This window comes from Cydia fagiglandana, chromosome 7 (assembly GCF_963556715.1).
Source record: "Cydia fagiglandana chromosome 7, ilCydFagi1.1, whole genome shotgun sequence".
Taxonomy (NCBI): Eukaryota; Metazoa; Arthropoda; class Insecta; order Lepidoptera; family Tortricidae; genus Cydia; species Cydia fagiglandana.
The window spans coordinates 9,203,104-9,217,342 of NC_085938.1; the positions used below are offsets into that span (position 1 = coordinate 9,203,104).

Sequence of the window (14,239 nt, forward strand, 5' to 3'; positions counted from 1 at the left end):
TCGGCCAAATACATTTCGCCAAATTTCACTTCCCAACAAACTTATCGCAATAGTTTCATTTCCCAAAGGAACCTTTAGCAAAGTTACACTTCGCATATAATTTATTTGGTCAAATTATCATTTGGCATGATTTTACTTTGTCAAATGTTATTAGGACAAAAACTTATTTAGCAAACGTTTTTTATTGTCTAATATTATATTCCAAAAAGATGTTTGGTCAAAATTGTCACTTCGCAAATTTGACAAATAGGCATCTCTATTTAAAGTACTTTTTGTTGTTATAATAGGTACGTTAAATTCTACGTAATTTGGGTGGGTTGGGTTAGGTTTGAACTGCGATCCTCACAAAACGGAACCGCTATCAGAAAAGTGGGTTAGGTTAGGTTAGAACTGTCACCCTCACAGAATCGAAATGCTATTAGAAAAGTGGGTTAGGTTAGGTTAGAACTGCGGTCCTTACAGAAACGAAATTCTATGTACTAAAAAAAGGTCATCGAAGTGGATTAATTAATTTAATAGAATAACGAGATGTAAAAAAATTGCATGACATTTTAAACTAAAATGTGGTTTGAATATTGGTGGTTATTTAGTATTTTTGGGTTACAATGATTACTTTGGTGTTATTTGCTTTAATAGAATAGCAAGATGTAACAAATTTGGTTGTCATTTTACATTAAAATGGAGTTTTAATTTTAGTGATCATTTACTACATATTTTTGGCAGTAAGAATGTTTTTTTTTGGCGTAACATTTTACTATGTATATGTAATGATCAGTTAAATACTAGACAAATAAAATTCTGCAGCCTCCACTTTATTGGTATGTAAATTGTATGCCATGCAATATTTTGGGACATGTAAGTTATGCTTAATGATACATTTGACTAAATAATATTTGGTAAAATGAAACTTGTCCAAGTAATTATTTGCTAAACAATAACTTGCCAAAAAAGACTATTGCTAACTGAAAATTTGCGATAAGTTGTTTTGCCAAACATTTTTTTGGGAAATGATAATTTGGGAAACATAGTTTGGGATGTGATACTTTGGGAAACGATTTTGGCCCATTCGTTAGTAAACCCTCCAAGGGGCCTCTACGTGTTGGATCTATATCCCCACGCAAGCCTATCAAAAGATCGGGATTTGTAGGCCCGTGAATTCCAAAGTGGAGAAACAAATAATCTTGACTATTATTTTAGTACACACACTTGTAGCTGGTGACATTAGCAGTTTGCAATGTTAACGGCTGTAGTAAAACTCAAGTGTATTGTAAATGATGTCGAACAGAGCCGTTTAGCATAATAGTTCTCTTTGTGAAATTTATTCGTGCATACTTGTATTACTAGTAGGTATAATGTAAGCGTCAGTAAGCTTGAGTTAATAGTTTGCTTTTTAAGGTAAGATATTTGAGTGAATAAAGAATAGGTTTACTTTATTTAGCTAAAAACTGTAAGTGTTATAAAATGAATATAAAACTAAAATTAACCACAACTAAAAACTAAAGCTAAAAATATCTATCAAAATTTTGCGCCCTTGGTAACGTGCCCATCACGCGGGCAGCGTTCCTGGGATTGCTATGGCCAATCTTTGCGCGAGAAAGCTGCCTGCGCGAGGGTCACCTGTGGCCTGCCTTAGGCGTTTGCTGAGCTCCTTGTGGAGCCTTGTCAATTATGTTTTTAAGATAAAAGCTACCTAAAAGTATGATTGAGCATATAAAACCCCCATTTTGTAAAAGAGGGGTTGAATTGACCTTCTTCTGCCGTGCCTTATCTCTTTATTAGGGGTCGGCCCTCCTCGTTTTACGGCGCCAAGACAGTCGGTCTTGGGTTGTCTGCTTGTCCAGTTGAGCTCGTTCTAGATCATTAGCAGCGGTTGTCCATCACGTGGCGGGCGGTCGCCCTCCACCTCTTTTTTATCCGGGATAGCCAGGGCCTTCTTTACAGCGTTGTTTTCGTCCCGTCGCATTACATTACCGTACCATCGCATACGACTTTCCACCATCTTATCCACTATTAGAAGCGGTCTCAGTAATTTTATTACGTAGGTACTTACTGCGTGCCGCGTGCCTATTATTATTGCGGAGGTCATGATGACATTTAGAAGAGTTCTTCTCCAAAAAGAATTGATCACAACAAGTATTTTAGCATAGGTAATAACTCAACGACACAACAAATTAAAAGTTGGTCTTCTATCTTTCCAGAAAGACGTGCAAGTCATGCGGCTGCGATCGTCTGCAGCACTCGGTGTACCACGAGGAGCTGGACTCCGTGCGAGACCGGCTCGGGCTGCGAGACCGGCCGCAGATAGGCCTAGGGCTGGACTCGCCGCCCGGACTCACTCACAAGCAGGTACGTGCGGCTTAAGATCGGTTCTCCTAGGATAGCGGTGCCGTTATATAGCGGCCGTCTTCATACTAAATAATACGGCTAAATATGGATGTCGTAATATTTATATGGAGACGGCCGCTATATGACGGCACCGCTATCCTAGGAAAACCGATCTTTCGAGCCGCAGATGAGTGTCAGGCTAGACTCGCCACCAGAACACACATAAGAGGGTAGGTACATCTAGCTTGCAGAGGGCCTACCGCGAACCACGTTCAACGTGTTGCCTCTCTGTCACACTCGTAAATTCGTACGTAAGTATGACAGGAAGGCAACACGTCGAACGTGGTTCGCGTTAGGCCCACAGACGAGGAGAACTCCGTAAACATGGCCCTAGACCGTGACAAAATACCTATCGGGAAACCGTTACAACATAGTTTACTGCTGACTGCTCAGTGACGTTGATCAGTCGGCCAACTGTAATTGGTACAACCGGCCCTAAGTCTCATTCTGGCAGTCTTCATTCATCACGACCGGTCTGGCCTAGTGGGTACTGTGGGTAGTGGCCCTGCCTGTAAAGCCGACGGTCCTGGGTTCGAATCCCGGTAAGGGCATTTATTTGTGTGATGAGCACCAATATTTGTTCCTAAGTCATGGGTATTTATCTATACAAGTATTTATATCATCGCCTAACAGCCATAGTACAAGCTTTGCTTAGTTTGGGCAGACGTGGCTCACTCCGCGATTTCGTCGCTTTGCTACAGGTAGCTAAAAGTACATCCGTTCCGCCCTAATTTTGGGGAAAGCCATAAGCAGCGCGTGGCGCTGTCGCCACCTAGCGGCCATATCTGTGCTGATCGTAACAGACGCGTTTTGTTAGAGAGTGAGTCTTCTGTACCTAGTACTATTATTTATTCTGTGGTTTGGGGCTAGTTTGATCTGTATAAGATGTCCCCAGATATTTATTTATTTATTTATTGTTTCAAAGTAAACCTTATGAGAATTGTTGTTAAATAAGGTTAACGAACTTAACATGATATGAGTACATGTTCATTACTGTAATATGCTGTAATTAAGGAAAACCGTGAGCGATATTTCATACACATAGGTAGTTGCACTAGGAAGGAAAACTGTTTGATAACTGCTCTGAATAATGGTACTTACAGCAAATACCTTTCTTATCAAAGCGTTTACTTCCAGACGGAACTGTACTGGGCTTCGTTGGCGGAACGTGCGCCAAGCAACGTAGGTGGCGCCACTGGGGCGGCAGCGTGGCGCGCCTGGCGAACTAGAGCGCTCGCCACTCAGCTGCCGAAGCAAGATTTGTCTCTCTCACACTGCCGACACATCGATGAGGTGCACCGCAAGCAGTTCGAAGACTTTGTCGCTGCTAGGAATGAAATAGCTCTAGATATCGGTAGGTTTACTAACACATTGTAACCTATAGCGCCATCTGTCGGCGAGTAGTCAAACTAGAGTTTTGTTTACAGGTGTTGCTGGTCAGCATCTTAGCGCGCCAGTGGGATGTTTAGGTTGCGACAAGCCTATTCGGAGCGGAAGTATCTCTATCTGTGCACCGCGTTTAGGTCAAGAGGTACGAGTAAATTATATTTACATCTGTATAAAACTGCATGCTATCATCAACTATAAATGCAAATTGAAGTATAAGAGAGAGCTGTGTACATTTGTAATAGTTCTGCTACTCGCCGCTAGATGGCGCCAATATCAAATATCAATTATAATTTTATATGTGTTTGATGACTTGTTTTTTCAGGCGTTGTTCCACCCAGCATGCTTCTCCTGCTCGGAATGCGACGAGCTGCTGGTGGAGCTGGCGTACTGCGCGCTGGACGGCCGGCTGTTCTGCGTCCGGCATTACGCCGAGCGACTGAAGCCGAGGTGCCATGCTTGCGATGAGGTTAGTAGTATGTTAACTATCAATAGGATTTTCTAGTGATTAACTAGCTTTTATTGGATGTCTCGCCTCATCAATAGTCATTGCATCCCTGGCGGATGATTGTTGCAACGCTGTGTCCAGAGCGGTTCAGACGGCCTATGCATTTCCGCCTATGGCTATACAAGCCTATTGCTGCATGGCACTTCTTGCCGCATAAGTCGCATGTGTGAATTTGCTGAGCCTCTGGATTCGAGACCAGACTATTGCTATGTATATCTACAGGTTTGTAATTTATCTGCCTGCCTTAAAATATTAGGAATGCCATCAATTATGAAGAATTCTTTGAATGATAATTATAAACCTTGAACTTGGATTTTTCTAATGCTAGCATGCATAAGGGTGGTATTCCATCTGTCCAATATCTTGGTCCAATGTGCATTGCGTCTCACACCCACACTAAGCAAAATGTGAGATGCAAATACACATTGAACAAAGAAATAGACAGTTGGAATACCACCCTTAGACGTATGGCAATAGATACCTATTTCCAACAACTAACATAAACAAAATTGAAACGACAGTTGAATTATGATACAAATGAATCAAACATTAGAGAATCTGAGCCAAATGTGTTTAATAAATATTGACAATAAAATAATCAATCTTAGGTCTGCAATGCACATAGGTATAGTCAGCCAAGAAAGTGGTTTACCACTTTTCGACTCTATTATCTGATTGATAGAGTCGAAAAGTGGTAAACCACTTTCTTGGCTGACTGTACAACTCCTCTGCTGTTGCGGGTGTCCATATGCGGCAGTAATCGCTCACCATCAGGTGGTCCGTCTGCTCGTTTGTCTCCTATATCATAACATTTAACTCCGTATAGTGGTAAAAAGAAAAAGGATATCCAAAAAGGATCCTGAAAATTAAACGTATATGGACGACATTCAAAGCGCTTAATAAGTGTGCTGATAAATGTCAATGGGCCAGAGATAGCGCACTCGTTATTCATTAAATTGTTTAAGTATGTAAAGATGTGTCATTATCATCATCATCATCTCAGCCATAAGACGTTCACTGCTGAACATAGGCCTCCCCCTTGGACCTCCATTCGTACCGGTTGGAAGCGACCCGCATCCAGCGTCTTCCGGCGGCCTTAACAAGGTCGTCTGTCCATCTTGGGGTGGACGTCCTACGCTGCGCTTGCTAGTCCGTGGTCTCCACTCGAGCACTTGATGTGTACCTGTACAAAAAAATACAAAATGTCGATCATTATATATGAAATATAAAAATAACACTTTGCAATAAAGGTAGGGTATATTGAGCTGGTCGATGTAGGCTGTACACAAACTCCTCAAAATACCTTCTTTAGTCGCTGCAGCGATGCTATGGCCAATGATGATGATGATATTGAGCAGGACAAAGTGGACAGGTATACCCACGAACTCAGTCTGGAGTTCAATATTACATTTAAATTTTACATGTGAATATTAGATTAGATTCACATTGGACGAGGCGTACTTGCATCCGCTAGGTCTGAAGCGGATGTGTTAGAGCGCAACAAACTCATCGCCAGATTGGATTGGAATAAGAGTAATCGAGTAGAATGTGGGCCCTGTATGGGAAGTGTGCTGGCAAATGTCAGGTGGCCAGGAATAGCGCGCCCGTCTCGTTTTGTTTGGAATACCTTTAATTTGGACAGACTCGCGTTGCGTAAGAAATTCGCGAGGTTGGTCACCACCATAAGTGAGGTCTGATGATGCAGTTTAGGTAATCAACTTAATTATTCAAATCGGCTAAATAATCAACTAAGGCTCAGTTGCACCAACCACATTTAACAGTCTGATTAACGTTAAACAGCAGTGAAGTATGAAATTTTCCATACAAAAAAATAGCGAACGCTTTAACGGTGACAGATGGCTTGGTGCAACCGACTCTTAGTTAAAACAGTCACACATCGTAGAAAAAATAACTATAGTCAGACCGTAAAAAGTCTGCAGCGATTTTGATAGCCCACGCAGTGCAAGTCTAATTTTAAACGTCAAACTTCTATGAAATTATGACGTATACATAACACTTACACTGCGTGGGCTATCAAATCCGCTGCATACTTTGTTTGGTGCGACTATATTGAATAAGTCTACCAGCTATAACACTAAGTCTCAAACTACAAATTAACCCACAAATCTAGCCCATATTTCAGCCTAGTTATATTTCGAGTGCAACCACAAATATTGTTCTAAATATAATCCAACTTTTCAATAAGTCGGCCTAACTATATGCCAAGTAATATTAACCGGTTGTTATTCTGGGCTGCTGCAGCGATATTGTGACGATACTGAAACGAAAGAAATGACTATTAAATTCTTTTCTCCCTTATAATTGTATTTTTCGTAAAGACTCATAACAGAATTAGTTCAACATGATGGTTTTAGTTAAAACATTTACTTGTTTAAATTAAACGCAGACTCTAGGTAGAGCACAAGCGCCGACCACGCTCTTCAAAATCACCGGGTGAAAATCGGAGTTAAGGGAATAACAGAACAACGACATACTGGCCAATAGACCACCTGTTGTCACTTCCAGTCTTCTATTTAAATATACCTATTGCATCCACCATCGAGCACTTGGACCTTACCTTACTACCGGAGTTTAAAAAAATTGACATGTCCGAGTTATAAGAAGAATTCTAAGTTGTAGTGGTAGCATTTAACCACTTATACTCTTCATAGCAATATAGGTCAGCCAGCAGCAGAATCTGTGACACAGTGTTACAATCAGAATAATCGCTTGCAAGATTTCAACTGACAATATGAATTACGAGGCGCAACTGCGCTCGTTCATTCATGCAAAGTGCATTACCGTTGGCGTATATAAATATTTCCTGACTGACGCCTCAACTAGATGAAGATAATGATTAAACTTGTGAGGTAGGGCAGGGTATAATACCTACACTTATTTTAATCTATACCTATACACGGCGGCCAAAAAATGACTGCATTCCCGTTGCCAGTAAGGTTTTGGGATTATGCTGAGCAACTTTTAATACTATGTGACCAACCCCGAATTTGCGAAATAAAAATTTAACCTCCCATAGAAAATGGATCGGCCAAAATGTATGAAACAGCCTAATTTTTTAGCCACTTATTTTTTGACCACATTACCTACACTTATTTTAATCTATAACTATACACGGCGGCCAAAAAATTAACTGCATTATCGTTGCCTGTTAGGTTTTAAAGAAAAGTACCGTCCCATAGTAAATGGACCGGCCAAATTGTATGAACAGCCTTATTTTTTAGCCACTTAGTTTTTGACCACCCTGTATACGTGAATACATACTCCGAGGTTTTCGTTGTTTACCGTATTACACAGCGCAGCGTAAGAAATAAATAGACACAGATTTTACCACAAAATTTCGAGGAAAGGGAATGAACCCCCACTTGCTCACCATGCTAAACCCATTTCATCTTACTTCAAACCCCCAGATTTTTGGGTCGAACTAGCATCTGTCTAATATGTATACATACTACCATCATTGAGATACTACTAGCAAAAAGAATAGATAGTATAGAGGGGTCCTGTCGTAGTAAATGTTGTAGTCACTGTAAATTTACTGCCATCTAATCGACACACGACTATAACTCAAAATAAACACGTATAAAATTATCAAAAAAATTAATATATATGGATAAATGATTTTATTATTTTTATATCATTTTGACCCATGTTCATTCACTGATATCTATGTGTTAAAATTGTTAAATATGTAAGGGTATCGTCACGCCATCTAGCCGAGAATATTAGGCCAAAGGTGTGTGCGCCATCTATCCGAGAATGACTTTTTCTTGATTTCAGGCACGTTTTTTTCTCAGACTTTATTCATCTTATACGAAGTTACATATGTCTTTGCTACTAGTAACGTCGACTGTCAAAGTTACGATTTTACGATAGCTCCGTCTCTATAGCTCTAACTTAAATCGCAGCGATAATAGAAGGGTAGATAAAAGTAAGCCGTCTGGTTCACCTAGGCACTTGGCAAAACTCTTGTTCCTAAAACCCTGTCCAGTTACGAGATTGCACCCTAGGTATTTATTTATATTTATTTTTTATTTATATGAGCCTAGAGTGTCCCACTGCTGGGCAAAGGCCTCCCTCCTCCACCACGCTATTAGGTACATTAACTGGTCTTGGCAACCAGTATTATTGCCCGTTAACTTTAATGTTTATTTTGACAGTTAATTACATGTAGTTCAATTTGTATTGGTGTCAGTGTAATTTACTTTAACACGCTCTATTTATCTATGAATCTTTCTGAATAGCTATGCCCTAGATCACCTAGATGTGACCTATAGATTATACTAAACGTATTTAAGTTTCCTGGTTTTTTTTATATAATCGTACCTGTAAAGACTTTACCTAAGGTACGATTATATACGCAAAGCGCGGTGATAAGCACACTTAAGCTTGTAAAAGGGCTATCCAATATCTTGTATGTTGTACCTACTTAAGTAATTACAAAACTCATCGATGAAATTCAAAGTGAAATATGTAAACAGCTTCCTTAACGTCTGACCCCCGCTTAAATGGCTTACAAACGTTATATTTAACCCCAAACTCCCACAGGTACGTAGCAACAGCAGCTCTAAATTTTCAATCGGTTGTTACTAAATGAATAATACGCTCGGTATGTGTTTACTGGTTACGGAGCAAAAATAAACTGTTAAACAGTAACACCTCTTAGCAGTTGTGATAGACGCTTCGGCTTATTTGAACGTATTTTGCACGATATTTTGGCGCAACTTTTTAAATATCGTTTGTGCGTGGCCGCGGTGTGGTGGGGTGTTTCGAGGTAGAGGTGAGAATCAAACTTATGAATAGTTTTGCACATTGTTTACGGAGTATTTTGTCACAAAAAATGTATCAACTGTGTATTTTGAACTTTAATTCAATATTTTTTATATTATATTATATATATATATATACATTTTAAAACGACTATTAGTCGGATAAACCAATTTTTGTCAATAGAAAAAGTCGGCAAATTTAAAAAATGTTGCGAGGATTGGGATATCCCTGTAAAATAATATTTTGACTTTACTTTTTCTACTAAGAATTACCAGTTGTCATAGGTAGGTACGTATATTGTGACAATTGCTTAACATGCACCCCTGCATTAATTATTAGTGCTAGAATTAACATGTTTTACCTAATATGATAGGTTAACTTTGCTTTTATTGCCATAGAGTCCGTCTAGCTAACTCTGCACCTACTTTGACAGAACAAAGTGTGGAAATGTCATATTTTAATAGACATTCGACATTTATCATGATATTCCACGTTTTGCCATTGCAAAAGTTAGCTTCGTCCGACTCTATTACCTATTTTACTCGTATTCTTTCATCGGCTTTAATGTAGCAATACCCGAAAGCTCAGGATGCCAAATTCTATGCATTAGACATGGTGCGTTGAACATACACATGTTTATCCCTGCAGGCGGGTAATAATTAACATATCATGTGGAAAGCTCATGACCTATATTTCTAAAACCAGTACGAATTGGTGGAAATCAGCGGTCGTGTTGCAGCAGTGCCATGTTTTATAATATTTGGGACTTTCGAAATGTTAAATAATATGTAACTAAAAGGACCTCAACTATTTCTCGTATACTGGTGATTTTACCCTAATATACTTACGTAGTTACATAAAGTTGCGAGGATTTTGTAAAAATACTTAAATGGCGACCGCTTTTCGTGTGATCTATGGTGGTAATTGTTGCTAATCAATGGTTACCTTAGTCGCTTCCAACCGGCACGTATGGAGGTCCAAGGGGGAGGCCTATGTTCAGCAGTGGACGTCTTATGGCTGAGATGATGATGATGATGATGAAGAATGGTTACCTGGAAGTGATCCCCTCATAACTGTAGGTCAGACAATTGGTAAACTTTAGTTTCGTGTTTTCGGTAGGTACATTTTTATTGTGTCGCAGAATGTAAGGTCCTTTTACAAATCTAAATGCCGTTTCAAGTGATATACCGTATTAAACACAATGATTGCAAGTCCTTGGTGCTATTTAAGATACTCTCGTACGGTAACTCATAATGTATAATTCAGCACGAGACAAACACGAGCTGCCTTAGCAATCGTATAATATGACCCTAGTTTCATGGGCGTTAGAGCGTTTGACAGATTGGCTACGGTTACAAGTACAAATGCTTTAGGTGTGTCTATAGTTCGTTTTTTTTTAGCATTAGAAAGAACTTCGCAGAAGTTCGCTTGTGGTTCTAAATCTGGCACTTTTAGCGGTAACAATTTGAAGTAAATTATATGTATTGACCATGCTACATTAGATAATTCAATAATTATTAACAATTAAATATAGTAACAGCACCAGTCATGGGACATTTAAGAGGAAATTTGGAGTATTTATGATATTTCCCTTATAAATGTAAATGGTCTACCGCTTAGCGTGTTAAAAGATGAAAGTCCTATCCGTCTTTCATGTTTTTGGCATGTTGTATCAAAGATACTGCAAGGAGTTTCCACATACTTAACAAATTGAAACTATGTTTTTTTTCTCCAGTCATGGACACCAAAATTCCAGTAATGGGCCCCCGGTAATGGACGTGGATCCAGTAATGGGCCCCCTATAATGGACATTGCTCTATTAGTATAAAATATTGAAATGGGGAATAAGTTATGGCAAAAAAATAATTTTTTGGTATAAGCTTTTATTGCTGAATGTATTTTTCTTTCCACAGCCGATTATTATTGTATTAGATCCATCGAGACAATTCTAATAGACCCAAACAAAATAAGTTAGGGTTTATTGCGATAAAGTTCCCATGGCCACCTCCTGTCTCCATCATCAGATCAGGTCCATGTTATCATAATATTGCATTATCATCCGGATTTGCATACTTAATTACATATTACACAAAATTTCAACTGAATCGGAAATCGAAAAGTGGATCAAATTCAGCTACCAAGATTTGACCTACACTAACTAACAGGGCAAGTTAAATAAAAGTTTGGAAAAACGATATTAATTTATCCGAAGTCCGAGAATACCTACATGGTTGACATATTTCGTAACTACATTTTACTTCTGTAATGTTTAAAAACATGATATTATGGCATGGCAAGCATCATTATGTCAATTGTCCCATCATAGGAGGTATGCAGTTTTACAGCTCCTGTAATGGGATTGGGCCAAATACCACTATTTTTTTACATCTGTGGAGTCAAAACATTAGTGTGTTGTATACCTTATCTCATGATAAATGCAATTAACAAAACACATTCTAGTTTTTATCAAGTATTAATTAATTAAAATTTAAAAAATTAACTCACCTCTCTTAGCGAAGTTGTTAAGAATTCGTAGTGGTATTTTTTTTCAGTGACATGAGAACTTTTGGGTTGACGCCAATTTCTTAAAAGATAACCGAATTTAATAAAAATTGAAACATAAACAGTTCTAGGACTCTTATTTATGATAAAAATATATCCAGTGTTTATAAACTACTTTTAGATACTTATTTCAGAGGAATTGTGGTTTTTTGTCCCATTACTGGTTCCACGCCCATTATAGGGTATAGTACTATACTTAGCCTGATAAAAATTGCACGCTTGACGCGCGGAGTTCTTTCTAATGCTAAAAAAACCCCACAGAAGATGAACAATTTTAGGTACATATATCTACATAATGAAACTGTATTCTATACATATTTAGATGATAATTTTATGCTCTTTAAAAAAATGTTTAAAAACTTGTACCAAGAAATTGGAGAGGTGGAATACCAACCTAAGATAATTTATTGAGAAGGTTTAACCTCAAACCGCCTAATGAAAAAAAATCTTAGGTATATTATATCATAATGGTTCGGTTGATGTGTCTAACGTCGGTAGTTATATTTATTTAATTAATCTGTGCTACGTAAGCCACAGGTTAAATTAAACCTTATGTCTACGCCCTAAAGACTGACATACCTACGCAAGCTTTTCTAACTTTTACTATAGATACCTGCGTGTGGCGTAATGCTAATCTAATTCGCACGCCAGTTAATTGAATGCTAATTTGCACTTAGGAAACTATGATATCCACAGTTGTTTCGTTTTTTTCAGAAGGTAGGTGTTTTATTTTCTGTAGAAAAACTCAGCGCCATGACAGTTCTTATTATGCGTTCATCGATCCCCCAAATAGCGATCGATCTCTTTGAAGTCGTGTCGTGTTAGTTTGTTTATAGCTACTTCGATGTAATAAATATAATTGACGCACGCACACGACACGAAGACCAGTGGCGAGGCGACGCCTACTTCAATCCTCTTTCGACAGTTACCGTGGTCGTGTCTTCCAGGATTAAAAAGGCAGGAATTATTAATTAAAAAGTGAACGCGTCCATAATATGGGGTTCGGCATTTGAATTCGCGCGCGAGCGGCCGTGGGTTTTGTGTGCGTTCGGAAATTTTAAACATTGAGTAAGTTTTTTTACTTTTATGTAGAAACTCGTCATTAGACTGTTGAAACTAACTACTATTATAGAGATTTATCTTTAGGTATTTGGTGAAGTATTAGAGGGTAATAGCAGATATTTTTGATGGGTAGTCTGATCCGCTACTTTTGATGTACCCAAGTGTTCGACTAGAAACTAATTGTGAGAGGTTAGGTAATTAATTACTAATACATACGTTGTGCCTTAACTTAGGTTCCCACCTATATGGTTATCGTGATAACGGATGTTTTTAGGAAAAAATATAACTCGTATAGACATGAAAGTACCGCCTAAATTCTTGTTTTTGCTAAATATGGTGAGTTAAATGGCACATCTATGCTAAACTCTTTAAAATAGTATGTAAAGTTACAAAATATAAAAAAGAAAATCTTCCTAATAATATAACTCAAAGCTTAATTGACTTGACTACAATTTTACCAAATAAGAAATACAATTTCTGATTATAGTATTGTTGGCTTTTGAAATAATTAAATTCTGGTACAATACTTTTATATAAATGTTAAATATATATAAAAAAAAATCCAACGTAAGGTATTATTATACTGCTTACATACTTGCTCGGGTTATGCAGTAGGTTAATTTTGTTGTAGTTCCGCTACTCAACACTAGATGGCGCTGTACTCTATTAATACGTTTCACTAAGTTTGACTAGTAAGTATGTTACACACGTTTTTTTATACGTTTCAAATAAATAAAAATTGTTTTGTTACTTTATTTAAAAACAATCAAAAATGTCATCTTAGACAAATCGCTGTAAAAATTTGACATGTGTAGGTATGTACTTACTATCATAAGTATCATAAGGAGGTATGATATGTTTAAATATTTTAATTACTTACATTTTGAAATAAAAACTGTAGGTAGGTATCTTAATTCAACAATTGTGTCCTGTTCAATCGAATCACCGTCTCCGCAGAGCGCGCTACCGATTTTTGAAATTCGACCACTCGATTTCGTGTATTCCGTTAAAAGTTAAATGATATCTCCACTACAAGGCGTTTAAATTCTACTAATATAAATGAAATCAAGTGGCCAATACCACTAGATTCCAAATTTCGATCGCTCGTATTTCAAAAATCAGTATTTCGCCGTTTTGCACCGATTTTCGAGTGAAGAAATCGAGCGAACGAAATTCAATAATCGGCCCCCAGCACGCTTTTAAATGTTGTAAGATCCCATATACTTAGGTACATAGTTTAGACGACCTACCGCGAACCACGTTCGACGTGTAGCCTCTTTGTCGCACTTGTTTTATACGTAAGTGTGACAGGGAGGCAACATGTCGAACGTGATTCGCAGTAGGTCCTAGTAGGTATATTAGAATGATATTGGAATCATATCAGTTAGCTGTCTCTTTACAAGTTGTAGGTGCATATAGCCTATAAATTATCATTAACATACTTCTTCTTCCTCGCGTTATCCCGGCATTCTGCCACGGCTCATGGGAGCCTGGGGTCCGCTTGACAACTAATCCTATGATTTGACATAGGCACCAGTTTTACGAAAG

At 38.2% G+C, this 14,239-nt stretch overlaps 1 protein-coding gene and 1 long non-coding RNA gene across 5 annotated transcripts in view; both read left to right on the plus strand.

Moving 5' to 3' along the window:
• LOC134665869 (uncharacterized) overlaps nucleotides 1-14,239 on the plus strand; it is a 451,632-nt gene that overhangs the window by 321,321 nt on the left and 116,072 nt on the right. The window lies entirely within an intron of this gene.
• The window catches only part of LOC134665834 (four and a half LIM domains protein 2-like), a 192,941-nt gene that overhangs the window by 124,642 nt on the left and 54,060 nt on the right, over nucleotides 1-14,239 (plus strand). For 2 of the 3 annotated variants that reach the window (XM_063522849.1, XM_063522848.1), the window contains 4 exons: nucleotides 2,199-2,346; nucleotides 3,523-3,739; nucleotides 3,813-3,916; nucleotides 4,097-4,240. In XM_063522849.1, coding sequence (XP_063378919.1) covers nucleotides 2,199-2,346; nucleotides 3,523-3,739; nucleotides 3,813-3,916; nucleotides 4,097-4,240 — 613 coding nt within the window. Of the gene's footprint in view, nucleotides 1-2,198; nucleotides 2,347-3,522; nucleotides 3,740-3,812; nucleotides 3,917-4,096; nucleotides 4,241-12,562; nucleotides 12,698-14,239 lie in introns of those variants that run through there. The other variant, XM_063522852.1, reaches the window with a different exon arrangement.